Genomic DNA, 18,081 nt, shown 5'->3' with positions numbered 1-18,081 from the left:
TCAAATAATGCAAAAAATAATCAACAGCTCAGCCAAAGCAATGTATTGTTAATTCAAGGAGAATGGGCTGAAAGCTTTTTGCTTTTTTTTTTTTTAAACTCCATATGCATAGTTTGCTACAAATGACAGGCGTACACTTAAAAAATTATTTGATGTTGCATTTTAAGCAATAAAATGTTTATGTTTAATTAATTCCCTATATGCGTTTTTATGTCTTTGAAATATACATAAAATAGACTTATGTGATGCTGGATTTATCCGATTAATCATTAAAACAATGGATTACTAAAGTAATTGTTAGTTGTAGCCATACTTCTGTCACTTCCTCAATATTAAAGTTGCTTTTTTATTTGTTTACTAAGGAAATGTGAGGTTTCTCTGGACTACACGCTCCCTCGCAAGTCCAGTTTATCATCTGACAGCAACAAAACGTTCTGCATGTTGGGCCATTGCACGGTGTCGTCAGAGGAGCTGGGGAAGGACGCGGGACGCTGGAGCATGGGCACTGTGCTTCTCTTTAATGGTAGGACTCCTGTTATATACATCACCTTCTCTCTAACAGGGATTGAGCTCTACAAGAATATCAACCCCGTGTGATCAACTCTCAGCCCTTCACTGGAAACTTCGAGGTTTTTTTCCTCACTGACTCAGGAACAGCTGGATTAACACTGAGATTAAATTAAACACGGGTTGACATTCAATGTTGCTCTGGGTTTTATTTCGACATGTCCAAGTAAAGGGACCTTTTCCTCATCACAATTATACACTATTTTGGGTTGATCTATCAAAAACAATCCCAAGAAAATACATAAAAGTTTGTGGTTGTAATTTGACATTGAGGCGTCATATCTCAATGAAATTATATACCCATAAATTATTACATGTCCTAATCCATAAACTCTTTAAACTTCATCACTTTAAAGTCGGACCTCACTGCTGCTCTCTAGTGGTAGAGTCAGGATTTATGTTAAAGAACGAGACTGAATTCGCCTAAAAACTGATGTTTTCATGCAAACTCTGCCTCTCCAGCATTGATTGAATTACGTTTAGGAAACACTTTTTGTGGAAAAAATAATAAACAAGATCTTAAAAACATAAGGTGCACCTGGTTTCCCAAAACAGAGATAGAGACTCACTCTTGTTGTCGTGTACTTGCTTGTGTCAGGGTCGAGGATAGGATCTGAGGAGGCCTTCTTCCTCTACTCCAGTGGACCGGACCTCACGTCAATCATGCCCTGCAAATACGGCAAGTCGAGTGGCTCAATCTCCAAGTTCGTCTCTCAGGAAGGCCTCAGGTGTGAACACGTCAGAGAGATCCTGATGAAGAACAAGGACATTGACACAACAGCACTGGTTGTAAGTAAAACATTTGGTGACTCATAGTGTGTTCAGTGCTGTCACTTTTATTCATACCAGATATAAAAGCAGATATAAAAGCATCTTTTTCAAAAAGGAAATGTTTCCTTTTGATTTTCTGAGATCAAATTTGATTTTCTGAGACACGCGACAGGAAGTCATTTTCACCCGCATGGAAAAAATTATTACAATTACGCTGCAGCTATTTAAGTGAGACTGAACATTAAATATTAATAGATTAGTTAATAGCTGTGCAGATTGTAATGGCAAGTGTAAATGCTCCAATTGCTGACTTTGTGGTTGGGATCTTAACTAATACAAAGCAGATCGAATATCAGAAATTACCACAAACAGAAAAGATAATTGTGATGGCATTTTCTGTTTCTTTACAGGAGAGCTTGGCGATAGTTTACGCCCCCAGCAGTCCAAGAGTCTACACCATATACGAGCCTGTGATCAGGCTGAAAGGTCAGGCCAAGACGGTCGTCACCCAGCGGCCCTTCAGCTCCAAAGAGGTGCAGAGCATCTCACTGGACGCAAACGCCTTTAGGTCTCTGCTTCCCTCCGAAACCCACGGCCTGCAGAGCGTACTGCATAAGATCGGAGGGACGGGGAACTTTGTTTTCCTTTTTGCACAGGTAGAGCATCTAATTTATATGCATGCTAATAATTTGAATTAATAATTTAATGTCTTTTAAATTAAGAATTTTATTATTACCCATTCATCGCTGGTGTCCAAAGGGATTTTTGGGGACTTTTGCAGTTCAAGAATGGAACAAATTTGGCTTTTCAACAGATCGTGCAGATTATTGACACTATTGTAAAAAATAAAAATAAAAAAAATGCAGCCTTGCTTCTGTCAGACTCCCCAGGGCAGCTGTGGCTACTAAACAGTAGCTTCATCTTCAGTATGTGAATGAGGCTTTTGAGATGTAAAGGGCATTATAAATAAAATTGATTAATATTACTATAACATAAAGTATGTTTGTGCTTGTTCTAATATCATAGTATGTAACACCCATTGAGTAAATATGGCTAAATACAGAAATGATTTTCAAAGTAACTTTTGTTATATTTTAAAAGTTTTCATTTATTTTTTGGAAGAATAGTCTTAAAACTATTTTTCAGACCAACAAAATAGGAAACATTTCACCAAAAAGTAACAAAAAAACAAATAACATGTTCAATGTGTAGTTTTTGCTGAGAAGGTAAAGGTAAAAGAATTCACAATGAAATTATATAGTATTTTAATTTTAACCTAACATTTTTTTTCTTCTAAAAGTTTGAACAGCGCTGCTGTTATGTATTTGTTCTGCCTATTTATCTTTTTGCATGGTTATTGAACAAAATAAGCAAATAATTTGAATTAGGATGGCAATTTTTCAGAGAAATATTGTATTAAAATATGTTTTCTGCATTAAACTTATGTTGCAGAGCAACTGGATATTCATTTTATTCTGACAATTTGACTCCATCATCCCGGTTTGCTTCTGTTATAGTGTGAAAACATTGTCTGCGTTTTAACTTGTTGTATTTTTGTGCATCCTTTTTGTTCAAAGTCTAATGTGACCTGGATTTTCTTTTATTTCTCTCCATTGTCTCTGGGCTTTGCATCGTCCAGACGGTGGAGCTCAGTGACTGCGAGAAGACCCAGGCTCTGGCCCTGCGAGTGCTACTGTCTCTCTGCAAGCACAACCAACACCGCATCCATGAAATGGACTGTTACCATGGTTACTCCATGATCCATCAGGTCCTCATCAAGTCCAAATGCATCGTAGGATATCATATGCTGAAAGTGAGTCACACCTTGAACCCCTTGCTGTCCCTATTCCTCTGTGCTGCATCTTTTTTGTTTTTTTTGGGGGCGGAGGTTTGTGAATCTAATCCGGTGCGATAGAGCGGTTCCTCTCTGAGCCGGTGTCAGTGACCCCGCTGTTACTTGACCCTCTGTCTGTGTGTGTAACAGAGCCGCGCTGAAACCGACTCCGTCTGGTTTGATGTGACACTGACGTCCGCAGCTCCTCTGATTGCATGTCTGTCTTTAGGGTTTACACATCCTCACATCTTTATTGTGTGTTGATTAGCGATGCTACGTTCTCGTAATTATTCCAGTTTGAAAGGAAACATGCTGCGCTACTGTTACAATTTATTCTCACCGTTTTTTATTATTCTATTCAAGCTGAAACTGAAATCTCTTTTATATCTTTTGATGAAACCCTTCAGCCTCATCATACGGCTTAATTAGTAGTGGGCAGAGGAGGGTAAAGTACTGAAACATTTTAACTCAAGTGAAAAAAATACTCAAGTATTTGATAAAAATGCTAATCAAGTAACTGATCAGATAATCAATAATTTAATGTGTAAAAAATCATATTATCAGACGTACTTAAATATAAAGTTATGTGGAGATTTTGGTATTTTAAAGACCAAAATGATTCATATATGTAACATAATTACAGAACAGCAAAATCAAGAAAATAATTTTTTTTTACAAATCAATTCCTTCCAGTGTGAAACTTATGAAACTTTAACAAAATCTGCAGGTGTCTGTGTCTGTATCTGGTCAATTTTTTATTAAAACAACTACTCTTCCTTTTTTTTAAAGGAAGAGTAGCAATAATTCATAATATAATTACTCAAGTAAAAGTTAAAAGTGTAGTAAAAATACCTTACACTTGTAGCCTTTATTACCTGAAGCTTTACGGCCACTGCAGTGAGGCCGGTCACAGATCAGACTTTTATCAATCCTGACAAGGCTGCTCGGTGTGTAAATGTCATCCATTCAGATGCAGTCATGAGGTCTTCAATAATTTAATTGGAAATATATCGATTTTTTTCTTTCTGTCTTTGCTTCTGCATCAATCTGTTTCGGTGTGTGCCTGATGAGTCTGAACACTGACTCGTCCCGTCTTTTTAGACTCTGCTGGACGGCTGTTGTAGTGGACCGGTCCTCATCCTGGGGGACGACGGCCAGTTTCGATTGGATCCAGAATCTGTGGCTGTGGTTCAGGATATCAGGCTGCTCTCTGACATCCTGCTGGACTGGAAGATTTGGGCTAAGGCTGAGGTGAACGCACACATCGACATCAGTTTTGTCTTGAAGTCTAAAACTGATATTAATTAATATTTAGATTCCAGAGCAGGGATCTGAAACCTGCATAAGTGGCTCTTTGGACCTTCAACAATGGCTCTTAATATAACTATGACTAAAAGTGATAATGAACCAACTAGTGTTTTTGAATATAAATATAACAACAAATGCAGTTTTTTAACCATTTTTCATTTTTCCTGCAATATTTCACTAAAACTACAAGTAATATGTTTTCTTGTTTGTAAAAAAAAAAAGTTCATCCTGTTGTGTTTATCGAATAACAAACTCCGGTTTTAGCTAGTTGTTGCAATAATTGCATTGAATTTCCACACTGAAACTAAAATACCAGAAATACTTTTTATATACCCATTTTTCTGCAAATACCAACATCTCATTGAATAAAATGCATCCATCTTCTTTGGGAAAAGTTCGATAATTTTCTTTATTTAAACAAGAGTAGTGATACTTCATAAGAAAATTACTCAGGTAAAAGTAAAAAGTACACTCTTAAAAATACATTACTGCAAAACGTTACTGAGGTAAATTTAATTTACTACCCAACTCTGCTAACATTTAAGACTTTATGGTTGTAGCATTTATTACCTGAAGCTTCCAGAGTCCTAAAGGACTGAAGATTTACGGCCACTGCAGTGAGGCTGGTCACAGATCAGACTTTTATCAATCCTGACAAGGCTGCTCGGTGTGTAAATGTCATCCATTCAGATGGAGTCATGAGGTCTTCAATAATTTAATTGGAAATATATTGATTTTTCCTCCTGTCTTTGCTTCTGCATCAATCTGTTTTTGTGAAAGTGAGTAAATGTAACTTGTTACTACCCAACTCTGCTTATAAGGTTTTCTTTTTTGCACAATACAGAACAATTCTGAATATTTCAGATTCAACATTCAGTGTTTAAAGCTGGTGAATTTCCTATATTTTTTGACTATTTATTTCAAATATTTCTACTGAAGACTTATAAAGATGGAGGCTTTAATTTGATGGAGGGAAAGAATTTTTGCCTTCATCATAAACCCTACGTTTGTGGTTAAATGCAGATAAATTGTGCCTAATAATAAAATCAGTGTGTTTGTAATTAACCTAATATTCTTGTTTTATTTGTTAGTGTGGTGTGTGGGAAACGCTGCTTACCGCTTTAGAGATCCTCATCAGGGTTCACCATCCACATCTGGTCTACAACATCCGCCAGTTCCTGAACGCTGAAGTCGTGCATCGCTTCCTGCTCACCTGCCAGGTGTTACAGGTAACCCAGCCGAATAACGCAGCTCTAATGTCGCCTCCACTTCCTCTCTTTTGCTGTTACTAAGAATGTGTTTCTGTTAAGGAGCACCGGGACGACTATCTGACCTCCATCCCTCAGGAAGTGTCTTTGTCCTTCATCAAAATCATCCAGGAAGTGCTGGGCTCTCCTCCAGACATGGATCTGCTGAAGCTCATCTGCAACTTCCTGCTGGCCGTTCACCCGCCCACCAACACCTACGTCTGTCACACTCCATCCAGCTTCTACTTCTCGCTGCACATCGGTAAGGAAGCTGAACGCAGCACCTTTAAAAGGGCAGTACCATGTAAAATTAACTTTGTTGAGCTTCAAATCATGTTATAATCTTACTCCCTCCTCAAAAACATATGTGGAGTGGTGCTTTGAGAAATGCATGTTTGAGAAATCCTTTAATCTCCATGGCAGCCATTCAGCTGTGCAAAACGCCTGAGTGGACTTAGCCCCGCCTTCTAGACGCAGGTCCTCTTCTGAGCTGCAATTTCTAAGCTTCTGCCTCACAGAGCACCACTCCTCCATGACTTTCTCACTCGGCTCCTTCAGACTAGCCAATAGCGATTAGCAACCACCTGGTGAAACATTTACTGAGCTCATTATACCAGCTACTTCTCATATAATGGTAGAAACATTGCTAAATTGGTTAACTCTGTTCGGCTGAATGGGGCGGCCACAACACATTTTTTACAAGTAAACTTTGCAGTACTGTGACTACACAATACTTTGCGCTGTCTGAAAAATTCCAACAGTTTCTGAAAGAGGAGACTTTGCGCTTTACAGTCAATATTGGGTTATTACGGTAATTTCACTCCAGCCATTGCAGGAAGCACATTTTTCTTCATTTTAATCTGATGAAACACTCTTTTAATGGACTGTAAATTGTAAATAACTGCTAGAATATTGAAAGAAATTATGTAAAATTGCACTGTATGCCTGTAAAATACATGATACTGGCCCTTTAAATTAAAGCCTTTGTGATTCAAAGCTCTGAGCTCTCTTTGATGTTTCTCAGACGGGAAGCTGTACCAGGAAAAGGTGCAGTCCATTATGTACTTGAGACGCTCCAACAGCGGAGGAAGGTCTGCCAGCAGCTCCGTCGTGTCTCTCTCCCCGACTGTTTTTGCTGACGGCCCCCATGAAGGTACAAGTGCAGCTCACCTCTCTGCTCTATAGCATTAAGTACAAATGATCAGTTTGTCCTACAGCTGGGCAATACATTGATTCTACCCATTAATCAAATTTTCAGTTTTGAAAATATAATTTTTTTAAAATCTGGATTTCCGTCATTCAGAGTGATGTCAGCACTCTGAGCGGGGCGGCCATCTTGTTTGATGGTCGTGTTTTACAGCTTCTGTTCACTTGGATTTGGAAATCAGGTCAACTCTACAACAAAATATAAGGGCCAGGCTAAGATATTTTTTTATAATTGCAAGAAAAAAGTTAAAATATTAGGAGAATGATGTAGAAATGTTATGAGAAGTCCAACATGAAAAATTAACCAGACTTTTTTCTCATTAAACTGCTTTTTTAAAATCATAATTCTAAGACATTCTTGTGGTAAAATAATATCTTTATTCTACAAATATTATGACTATATTCTTGTAAATAAACAAAAATTAGCTTGATCCTAATACTCCATCGTACAACTCACTGAAGGAATGACGGAAATTAAAGCCACATTGCATGGAAAAGGGTTCTGAGTTTGATAGTAGAGCACACACCTCCAAATTGTACCTATGGGCAAGTTGCTGGGAGACCAATGAGAGTTATAGCTTTCTTAGGCTTAAGTTAAAAAAGTTATGCTTCATAGCCTTTGGGATCAGTTCAATCAGTGAAGGTAAAAAAATAAAATGCAAATTGTAGATTTTGTTAGCATAATTGCTTCAGACTGACACATTTACACAGAACAAATAACTGTTCACCAAATTGTACTCTAGGCAACGTCTTTAAAAAAACAATAAAACCTCTGCAGCAGCATATTTTGCTGATTAAAACACTGATGATATTTTCTCTTATATATTATAGACTAAACTGATGATGCAGGTGCAGAAATCTCCCATATTTACATGGAAATTCTGCAGACTGAAGAAACATCCAAGTCCATATTTGATACCACTTGTGGTGCGTTTTTGTATGATTGCATAGAAAGCAGAAACCTTACGTACATTCACAGTGCAGTAGTCCAGCAAACGGTCTTAGAGATCCTGTAAACTGTCCGGTAAATTAATTATGAGAAATAACAGGTTTAAATAAGCATGAGCAAAGATTTGACAACTTTTTACTGAAGCCTTACACAGCATGCCTGAACAGGTAAACTGGTATCTTTCCCAGGCCATCTTCTAGCTCCTTCGCCTGAACACGTAGGTGATGATCAATCCTTACGGCCTCCCAGCGCGGCTCCGTCTCCATACTCCTCGCCTCTGGTGACGCCTCACGTCGGCCACAGCAGCTTGGGCGACGCAGCCGAAGGCGACGACGTCTCCCTGGCCTCCCAGCAGGCTCTCGGCAGCACGGAGACTCTCAAGAAGGTCGGAGGCGACGAGCAGCTCCTGAGCAGCTGCGAGTCCGCCAAGACAATCTGCGACTCCAAGGACGCGGGGGAGGGTGGCGCGCCACGGACGCCGTCCATCAGCGTGGAGGAGGACCGGGACGAGGCGGCAGAAGTCGACAGTCTGGCAGAGGGCAGCGTGGGGGGGGTGGAGTCTGAGGACTGGGCCAGCGAGGAGGCACCGCGTCGCCCCGACAGCCTGAAGGGCATCCAGTCCTTCCAGAGGAGCCACAGCAACCTGACCAGTCTGGGTCTGGCCTTCCCGTTCTCAAATGGTTCGCTAGCAGTCGCCCGCTGGCCCAGTGCAGCCGATCGGGCTTCGATGCCTGAAGATTGGGAAAGCTACACGTACTCGCCCGGCTCCGACAGAACGCAGAGCAAGACGGAGGCCAATGACAGGTCAATACAGCAAAAATAACCCTCCAGTTTAATAAAGTCAGTACTATAACATGTTTTATCTCTCAGGTCCAGTACGGAGGACTGCTTGGTGCTGATCTGCTGCGGACTCTATGATCTCCTGAGGGGCGTCCTGCTGCTGCTGCCTGACCTCATGCTTGAGGAAGTCATGGACAAGCTGATCCAGCCAGAGGCGCTCATCGTATTGGTCAATCATCCCTCACCGCTCATCCAGCAAGGCGTCATGAAGGTGGGTCCAAATCTGTGTCATGTTGTTTGGATTATTGTGGTTTAAAGTAGGGATGCCCCAGTCATCTTTTTTCTACTACCCCTACAGAAACCGATACAGTGAGGTTAGGTATCAGCCAATACCGATCCGATACAGAAAACAGTCCTGAATTGACAAAAAATGTTTGTTTCGAAACACGAACATAAATGTACTGAATTATATTTAAGTCTGCAAAAGTACAGCACTTTTAAATACACCAATACCTCCACAACTTTGGTCAGACATGTAAACTCAACTTTAATTTGTTCAGTCAGGGCAATTAGGACTAGAACAGCCGATGTAAAATAAATAATAAAGAAGCTGAAACTGACTAAAACAATAGGTTAACATGGTCAAACATATAAGAACAAATTGCAACAAACTTTCTTTCAAATGGTTCAGAGAGTGCGAGAGTCCTACTGCCACCAACTTTGTTTAGCTTAGTTTGAGAGATTGAGCGGCTAAAGTCTTTCCTCTGCCTACATTTCCCAGAATGCAGTGCGGTTGTGAATTGAAAATCAATGAATGTCCTGTAATGGGAGTGGCGGGGTAGCTGGAGTATAATCCAATAATAATCCATCACATTTAAATTCAAAGTATCAATCTGAATCAATGAATATTCTATATAATGAATATTACATTTCCTATCAGATGTTTTATTTATTCATATTGATCATGTGTGCATCACAATATATAGTTATTGATTTATTGTTCAGCCATAGTGGAAGGATAATTCATCATTTAGTATCAAACGTCCATGGCTTGTTTTTGTGACTCTCCTCGTTCATCTTTGCGACTCTACATTGTTGACTGCAGTACAAGGCCGTGTAACACGCTGCCTCCGCTGGAGAGATTAATCTAAACTTTTTAGATTAATCCCATGCGATAAGGTGTTGGCATTGATAGCCGTAGTTTAAAGACTTTTTTTTTCCTCTTTATTGCTTCCAGCTCCTAGACGCCTATTTCAGCAGAGCTCTCAAAGAGCAGAAGGAGAAGTTTCTGAAGAACCACGGCTTCTCGCTGCTGGCCAACCAGCTGTACATCCACCAGGGCAGCCAGGGGCTGCTGGAGTGCTTCCTGGAGATGCTGTTTGGGCGACCCATGGGCCTAGAGGAAGAGTGAGTCAACAGAACCCCTAAGCATGACACTACCACCACCCTGCTTGGTAGGAGCATTCGTTTAAGTTTAAAAGCATCACCTTTGCTCCTCCAAACACATTTCTTTTTACTATCAAATACCTCAATCTTTGTCTTGTCTAACCAGGACCGTTTTCTTCAGAAGATGGTTGTGTTGATTATAGCCATGGATGCACCGATCGACTTTTTTCACTTCCGATACTGATACTGTTATCTGAGGTTTAGTATCGGCCAAAACGGAGAACAAGGCCTGAAATGACTGAAAACATAAATGTACTGAATTACAAGTTTATTTGATAACTCTGCACCAATACAGTTCAGTTTCTATTTTCTTCTAATTCATGTAAAGCACTTTGAACAGCATTGTTGCTGAAAATGTGTATTAATAAAATTACCTTACCTTAAATACACCAATAACTTGGTCAAACATGTAAAACCAACTTTAATTTGTTTAGTCAGGGTAATTAATGAGTATGATAGCCCAAATAAATAATAAAGAAACTGAAACGGACAAAAGCAACAGGTTGGTTACCTCGGTCAAATAAACTGCAACACATTTTATTGCAATTAGGAATTCTAAATATCATGTAGAATAAATAATAAAGCATTCAATTAAACAGCATAGATCTGCCCTTATGCTTCGGCCACTGATACCTGATCTAGAATATTTTTCAATATTGGCATGGATACAGAAATTAATATTGGCTCAGTGTGTCTCTTATTATAACATCAATAACAACTTTTTTCACCCAGTTCTTGCTTTTAAAACGTACTTTTTGTGGAATCATCACTTCAAAAATAAGACTGGAAACATGATTATCCACTCAGTCCCCACATTGATCACTCTCACTGGAGCTGTATGTCTGTGAATCCCACCTCTTATTTTCCTCCCTTGTTTCCTTCTCCACAGTCTTGACCTGGAGGAAATGGAAAATATCTCACCTTTCAGAAGGCGCTGCATCATCCCGGTGTTGGGTCTTATAGAGAACTCCCTTTATGAGAACTCCTTGGTGCATAACATCCTTTGTATGCTGCTGCAGCTCGTCAATGCCTGCCCCAAGCTTGCAGACATCCTGCTGGACCACGGGCTGCTCTACGTGCTCTTCAACACTCTTTCTACCCTGAACGGCATGGAGAATGGGTGAGGCAGCCAGAACAGACGAGAAGTTGTAACACGGCATTAAATCATTAATCCACTTTCTGCTGCTCTGCGTTGCATGACTTTGTGTGCTTTTTTTGTTTTTCACTTTCTACCTCGCCATTCTGCAGTATCCCCCTGAATGATTACAAGCTCCTGGTGTGTGACATCCAGCAGATGCTAGTCGCTGTGACTATCCACTCCTGCAGCTCCTCGGGGTCCCAGTACTTCCGCATCATCGAAGACCTCATTACCCTGCTGGGTTTCATGCAAACCAGCAAGATGAGACGCACCCAGGGTGAGGGATGCGTTTCTAGCATTCAGCTCACACCCAGACAGCAAGCCGGGCTTCTCATCTGCTGCGTTCTGATGTGGAGGACGGAGCCGAGCGGCCGGGTTCTGCTGCAGCAAGAAACTAAAATAACCTCCGAGAGAAAACGTGAAAAAGTAGAAAAGAGATCTCACTTTGCTGCTGATAAATTGACTGTCTGGGAATATATCTTCCTTGTCAATTTTACCCTTAAAATAAGATTTTTAACTTTTGCAACTAATGAAATTTTTTATTATTTTGACAATTTATACATTAATCAGCTAAATTAATTGGGACGTTTTGCAGATTTGTTTTTTTTTTTATTGCATTTTTTAGTAGAAAATATTAGAAATACATTAGTTCCTTTTATTTAATCTTGAAAACAAACATTTTGCTGCCTAAAATGAAATAACAGCAATTCTTTAGTGTACACTTAATCATTTATAGCAAAAACATCAAAATGTGCAAAGTTCAGCCTTTTCTGCTCAACCTAACACCAATATGAAGAAGCCGGAAAAAAAAATGAATGAGCCAAAAAAGATGACTAGTAGAAGATTTAGTCATTTATTTTTGGACAATTTAAAACTATGCCACTTGAGTTTTGGGTAAAACATATTTACAAGTAGATTGTTTAAAGTCTCTTAACTGCTAAATGTATTTATTTCTGTGCAGTTTTGGGTTAGTTACTGGTCTGAGTTGTTTGTTCTTTCTTTTTAGTCTCTGTACTTGAGTAGTACATTTTTTTATTATTATTTCAATAATCGACTAATCTGATTGTTTCAGACTCATGTTAAAACTTAATGTGGTTACTTGTACTCTCCTTAACTTTAATCTTCATTTTGATGCAGTTTTTACAGGGTTTTCTTTGTCGTTTTTGTATATTTTGATAACCTTTTGAACTCTGAAGTCATAAAATGAAGGTGTTTTTTAAAACCTCATGGGGTAACCCTTTTAAAATAAGCATGTTCAATCTGTGCCTTCAGAAATGGCTGTGGCCTTGCAGTTCAGAGTCCTCCAGTCGGCCATCGAGTTCATAAAGACGACGGCCAACCAGGAGCCTTCAAAGCTGAGCAGTGCTGTTAACACGCCGACCTCTCCGCATCACGCCATCTATCAGAAGCGTAAGAGCATAGCAGGTGAACGCTGGGGACTTGATGCGTGTTTTTAAAGGTTTTTTCCGTCTGCCGTTTTGTTGATCCTCGTGTCGTCCTGCTCTTAAGGTTCCGTTGCCATGAAAGACTCCATTATCCCCCGCATCCCCAGACAGCACTACTGCTCCTATGGCCAAATCCCAATGCCCTCCCCCTTCAGCTTCCTGTCCCAGGACTCCCCTCTCCCCTCCCCCACCGGCACGCCGTCGTACATGCTCCACTGTGATGCAGGTAGCTGGGACTCTGACCCACAGTGGAGACAGTCCAGCATTTCTCCCGTGTTTGCCGTGAACTCGGATCCTTTCCCTCGCTTTAGGGTTTAACGTTGCCCGGCATCCTCAGCTGCTGCTGGTGCTTTCGAGTCGAATGCTTACATGAGTAGTGTCAAGCATTTCAATAGACGTCACTGCAAAAACACTGAATTTTTGGTTTAGTTTCTTGTGCAAATATCACAAAAAAACTTACATGCAACTTTCCACAAATTCTAACTTCTAATATGGGGGAAATGTCAGATTATTTTACTCATAACTCGTACTTTTTCATAAATGTTGAGGAATCGTTGACTTAAAAAAGCTCATATTTCTTTTTGTTTATCTTATTTCAAGTATACCAAGACATTTGCATTAGAAATTAAATCAAAAATAATTGGTAGTATTTTGTGTTTTTGCAGTATAATCATCCTCTCTTTTAAAGATCCTTCTCTGGAAACTTATTCAGCGCTTCACAAAAGCATTCACACCTTCAAACGTGTTTTTTGTTTTTTTGTTTGTTTTTTTTTTACATTTTCTCCTGTTGCAACCACAAACATCAATTTTTCTTAATTGGGATTTCATGTCACAAATCGTTGGTCTGCAACCTTTGGCTCTTTGGACTTTCCACAATGTCGTCTTATTATATCTATGACAAAATATTATATCTGTTTTTATATCCGTTATAAATACGTATATAACAAATAATGCAGGTTTTTAACCATTAAAATTTTTTTCTGCTATAAGGTGTATTTTTCGCACTATAAGGTGCACCGAATTATAAGGTGCACCTTCAATGACTGGCCTATTTTAAAACTTTTTTCATATATAAGGCGCATAGAATAGACGCTACAGTTTGGGTTGCCACCTGTCCCGTATTGAACCTCTACGGGACGCGATTTGTTCCGTACTCTACAAATGTGGATGTGTAATAATAAAGAAGTGGTCCCTGAGTACTTTATATAGTAGGCTACCCCAGTCATTGTTTCACTCACGGTGTTGGTGTTGTGATATTGTGCCCAACTGCTTTCTGGGTAACACAGACCAACCGACACGCTGCCGCCGCAGTCTCTGTCTCTCTTCCCCCGCCCCCCCGGCTTTAAATGTATAGGGGCTGGTACCTTGGTAACCCTAGTCGAAGCACCCCGGATGAATATCTAAAGCCACTTTGTTGACATAAAGAATGTCAACAAAACAGTCCGACTCCGGTCGGCGAGGAGAGCCTTCCTCATCTGGGCCGGGGCGTGGCCGGACAATGGTCACCCTTCTCCATTCGCGCACAGCATGTTCGTGGAGAACGTGGTGCTAAATGACCTGCAGGCGACCTGATTATTAGGTCGGTAGGTAGATAGGTCAGTCAAACTTTATTAACAAACCAGCGTTCTGACAACTATTCCAGCATGCACGGCGTGCTTCTTCTTCTACGGGCGAAAATAAAGTCGGCAGCTGCTTACCATAGTTGCTAGACCTGTTGTGGCTCAATATTGGTCCATATATAAGGCGCACCGGATTTATAAGGCGCACTGTCGACTTTTGAGGAAATTGAAGGTTTTTAGGTGCGCCTTATAGTGCGGAAAATACGGTATTCAATTTTCACAAAAAAATTGCATAAAAATACCAGAAATATATCTTTAGATCTATTTTTTCATACATTGTAAACTGTGCTTTAAAAAAAAAAAAAGGCATTCTTTTTTATTTTTATCTTTATTTTAAATCCTAAGAATATAAATAAAACAGTGATTCTTAAATAATGAGAAGAAATTTCCTAAAATAGATTTCAAAAATATATATATATATATTTTTTTTCAAAAAGTCATGCGACATTTGCGACTAAATGAACAAAATTTTTGTTTAAGTTGTAACGGTTGCAGCAACACAACCTAGTGCATAATTGTGTAGTGCAAATAAAAATCTGAAAAGTGTGGTGGGCTTTTTAATTCAACCTTGCTGATTTAACCACCTTTTTATTTGAAAGAAAAATTTAATGTGTACTTTTTCTTCCACTTCACTATTTTGCATTACTTTAACTTTTTATTTATCACATTTAACTAAATAAAAAATAAATTGAAGTTTTAGGTTGTAATGAGACCAAATGTGAACAAATCCAAGGTGTCTGAATACTTCAGTGAGACTCTTTCTTTAGAGATTGTTGTATCCAAACTGAGCTCATTGCTGGCGTTGCCCCCTGCAGGCCGGCGCCGGTTCTCTCTGGCCCAGACGGACTCTCTCCTGATGCGGATGCGCTCCGTCGCCAGCGACGAGCTCCACCAGATGATGCAGAGGAGGATGAGCCAGGAAAACCCGATCCGTGCCAGCGAGACTGAGTTTGTCCAACGGCTGCAGAGGCTTGTGGTTCTGGCTGTCAACAGACTGATCTACTACGGTAAACTTCATCTGATTCTTGGAGTTTTGCCCTCTTAATTGTCCCCGTCTGTCAGCTAATTGTGGTTTCCGTTCAAATGTTTCACTCTTTTCAGATGTGAGTGAGGATTTATTCGACCTGCTGAACATCCCGGACTCTCCGGACCACCACATCTTCACCCCGGATCCGGGGGATCAAGCGCACGACGAAAGCGGGTCGTGCTCCATCCCGCACTCTCCAACTCCTTTTATCCTTCCACATGCCAGCAAGAAGAGTTTTCAGAAGGACATCCTGAAGCTCATGACGGACGGGATCAAAATCAGCCTGGTATTAAAACTGTACTTCGTTACATTTTTCACTAAAGCATCTGTGCTTTAGTTACACTGCAAAAACACAAAATTTTACCAAGTATTTTTTGTCTAGTTTCTAATGCATTACATTAGTACACTTGAAATTAGACAAAATTAACTTACAAGTAATTTTTCAGAAAGAAATAGGAGCTTGTTTTAAGTAAAAATAATTCTTTAATGCTGTAACAGGACATTTTTTCCATGTTATTAGTCTGTTTATTTATACTTTTACTTAAAGAGGTACTATTATTATTTGGATTTCTGCTGTTTCTAAAAACAGGCCACGTGCTTAAAAAACACCTGTCCATTTTTTGCCAATATGTTGATGTTTCTTAGTGTGTGGAAAATGGGTCGTTTCAAAAACATCCCAATTATTAAGTCACAATAGCAACCTAAGCTGAGCTCCAGCACCTTTGGTCAGCTAGATTTACTGCTGTATTTGCTGTACAATGGCTGCTGGAAAGTACAGGTGTTTAGTTGTTGACTTACCATTCAGAAACCACTTGCTGGATTCTTGTTGGTTGTGCAGGAGGCTCCACTTCTGCTTTTCAAAGATGTAAGGTTGCGTAAGGTTTGCAGCCATTTTTACCTGCGACTTAGCAGACTTAAAATCTGATTGTCTAAGTGCGATTTTGTGTGCAAAAGTAATGAATGTTTTGTGTAGCCTACAGACCTTTCCTAGCCTGTTCAAGTAAATCTAATAAGTCACCTTATGATAGGTTGTAATGAGAACCTATCAGTATGCTTTTCCAGCACTTTCTCCACCACTGAGCCTTTTTTTTTCTGTGTGTCAGAGATCTTGTGTATTTTCTGTCTACTAATTGTTTTTGTCGTGCGGATGCAGGGCAGCACGGGTCGTGGCGGAGCCCCAAACCATCAGTGGCGGCGGATCCTCTGGTCCTGCAGGGACACCTTCAGGGTGCAGATAGGCCGCCTCCTGGTGCACATGCTCAGCCCTTCGCTTCCACTGCAGGACAGAAAGGAGGCACTTGTGTTTGTGTTTGATCACAAGCATATAGATATCCTGAAGGAGAGCCTGAGCCCAGGACTAGAGGTGAATAAGAAACCCTCGCTTCTCCTGGATTATTCCTCTGAGCTGTTCACGTTGGGTTTTACCCTGAAACTATGTTTCTCTCAGCACGGGCCGAAACTGAGCCTGTACCTGTTCGAGATGCTGCACGATCACAAAGACGAGCTGACGAAGGAAGAGCAAAGCGCCGTGGGTGTCTTCATGACCTCTCTGAAGCTTTGTGGCCATCGCTGCATCCCACTCAACGCACCGCACAAACACGACCTGCTCAAGGCCATAAAGGAGGTAAAAGCTGTCATTGTGAAGGAGAAGACTGGAGGATGGAAATCACCATAACTATTTCACCGTTACAAATCAGAAATATTAAAGAGATTCTGCTTTATTGATGCAGGAAAAGATGAAGTTTGAAGCAGAAGAGAAGACGAGCAAAGCTGCATGGGAAAAGAAAATGGCAAACACGCAGAAAAAGTAAGTTGGGAATCTTTTTATACACATACTTTTTTTTTACACATTTGTTAAAACTGTCACCATGTTGTGATTGTATAATATGACAGAAATAATCTGTGAAAAGATTGATCTCCTTTACCACCTCCTTGTCCTGTAACTGCTGTCTGAAGAAATGCACTGCTCCCGGTCAAAAACAACTAATCAGAACAAGGAGCAAGGTATTAGCGCTGTCAATCAACCTCATAAACTTGCTGCTAAATGTGCTAGCGGAGGAAAAACAACTCAACATTACAGGAAAACCGTTTATCCACCATTATCAGTTTCCATGCTAACTAGCGCTCTGCTGATAGCTGTATCGTACCAGAGAGTAAAGGAGTGGTGGACACAAAGGCATGATTGACAGCGCTAAGACCCTCCTCTGAGCTCTAATTGGTTGTTTCTAATTAGCACAGATCATTTCTCCTACTATACTGTCACTACATAGTAGAAAATACTTTTTTATAAATGTCACGTCTTGCAGCTTTAAACAGAAAAAAATGTTGGTGGATGATTATTTTTAATTCTCTCTTATTCCTGCTCAGCCTAATTCAGAGGCTTGATGGGAAATCCAAGGATATTTCCAAGATTGCGGCTGATATTACCCAAAACGTGTCTCTGCGGCAAGGCATGGAGAGGAAGAAAGTCATCCAGCACATCAGGGGTTTGTACAAGACCGACCTGAGCGCCAGTCGCCACTGGCAGGAGCTGGTGCAGCAGCTGACACACGACCGGTGGGTGAACTAAACGGCTTCATTTGCTCCAGAAATATCAATTACAAAAACCGAGCTGATTTTATGGTCGTGTCATTTTAAAATTATTTTTAGCTGTCTTAAAAAGTCTGAAGTACAGAAAAAATAACATGATGCATTGGAGAAAATTTTTCACAACATAAAAATGTGACTATGAAAAAAACGATTGC

General features: G+C 40.1%; 1 protein-coding gene across 7 annotated transcripts in view; it reads left to right on the top strand.

Moving 5' to 3' along the window:
- Positions 1 to 18,081, top strand: part of lyst (lysosomal trafficking regulator) — a 76,986-nt gene that overhangs the window by 44,442 nt on the left and 14,463 nt on the right. For 5 of the 7 annotated variants that reach the window (XM_081616051.1, XM_081616053.1, XM_081616050.1 and 2 more), the window contains 20 exons: positions 363 to 523; positions 1,166 to 1,356; positions 1,749 to 1,994; positions 2,978 to 3,151; positions 4,274 to 4,423; positions 5,572 to 5,709; positions 5,791 to 5,989; positions 6,752 to 6,880; positions 8,071 to 8,686; positions 8,753 to 8,933; positions 9,900 to 10,069; positions 10,998 to 11,228; positions 11,357 to 11,523; positions 12,519 to 12,671; positions 15,126 to 15,317; positions 15,412 to 15,623; positions 16,491 to 16,700; positions 16,785 to 16,961; positions 17,068 to 17,144; positions 17,705 to 17,893. In XM_081616051.1, coding sequence (XP_081472177.1) covers positions 363 to 523; positions 1,166 to 1,356; positions 1,749 to 1,994; positions 2,978 to 3,151; positions 4,274 to 4,423; positions 5,572 to 5,709; positions 5,791 to 5,989; positions 6,752 to 6,880; positions 8,071 to 8,686; positions 8,753 to 8,933; positions 9,900 to 10,069; positions 10,998 to 11,228; positions 11,357 to 11,523; positions 12,519 to 12,671; positions 15,126 to 15,317; positions 15,412 to 15,623; positions 16,491 to 16,700; positions 16,785 to 16,961; positions 17,068 to 17,144; positions 17,705 to 17,893 — 3,963 coding nt within the window. The remainder of the gene's footprint in view (positions 1 to 362; positions 524 to 1,165; positions 1,357 to 1,748; positions 1,995 to 2,977; positions 3,152 to 4,273; positions 4,424 to 5,571; positions 5,710 to 5,790; positions 5,990 to 6,751; positions 6,881 to 8,070; positions 8,687 to 8,752; positions 8,934 to 9,899; positions 10,070 to 10,997; positions 11,229 to 11,356; positions 11,524 to 12,518; positions 12,672 to 15,125; positions 15,318 to 15,411; positions 15,624 to 16,490; positions 16,701 to 16,784; positions 16,962 to 17,067; positions 17,145 to 17,704; positions 17,894 to 18,081) is intronic. The other 2 variants (XM_081616052.1, XM_081616054.1) reach the window with 2 other exon arrangements.

The sequence above is a fragment of the Poecilia reticulata genome, chromosome 15 (genome assembly GCF_904066995.2).
Source record: "Poecilia reticulata chromosome 15, P_reticulata-male-v2, whole genome shotgun sequence".
NCBI lineage: Eukaryota > Metazoa > Chordata > Actinopteri > Cyprinodontiformes > Poeciliidae > Poecilia > Poecilia reticulata.
The sequence above is the reverse complement of the archived record's forward strand: the minus strand, read 5'-3'. Positions and strand labels throughout refer to the sequence as shown.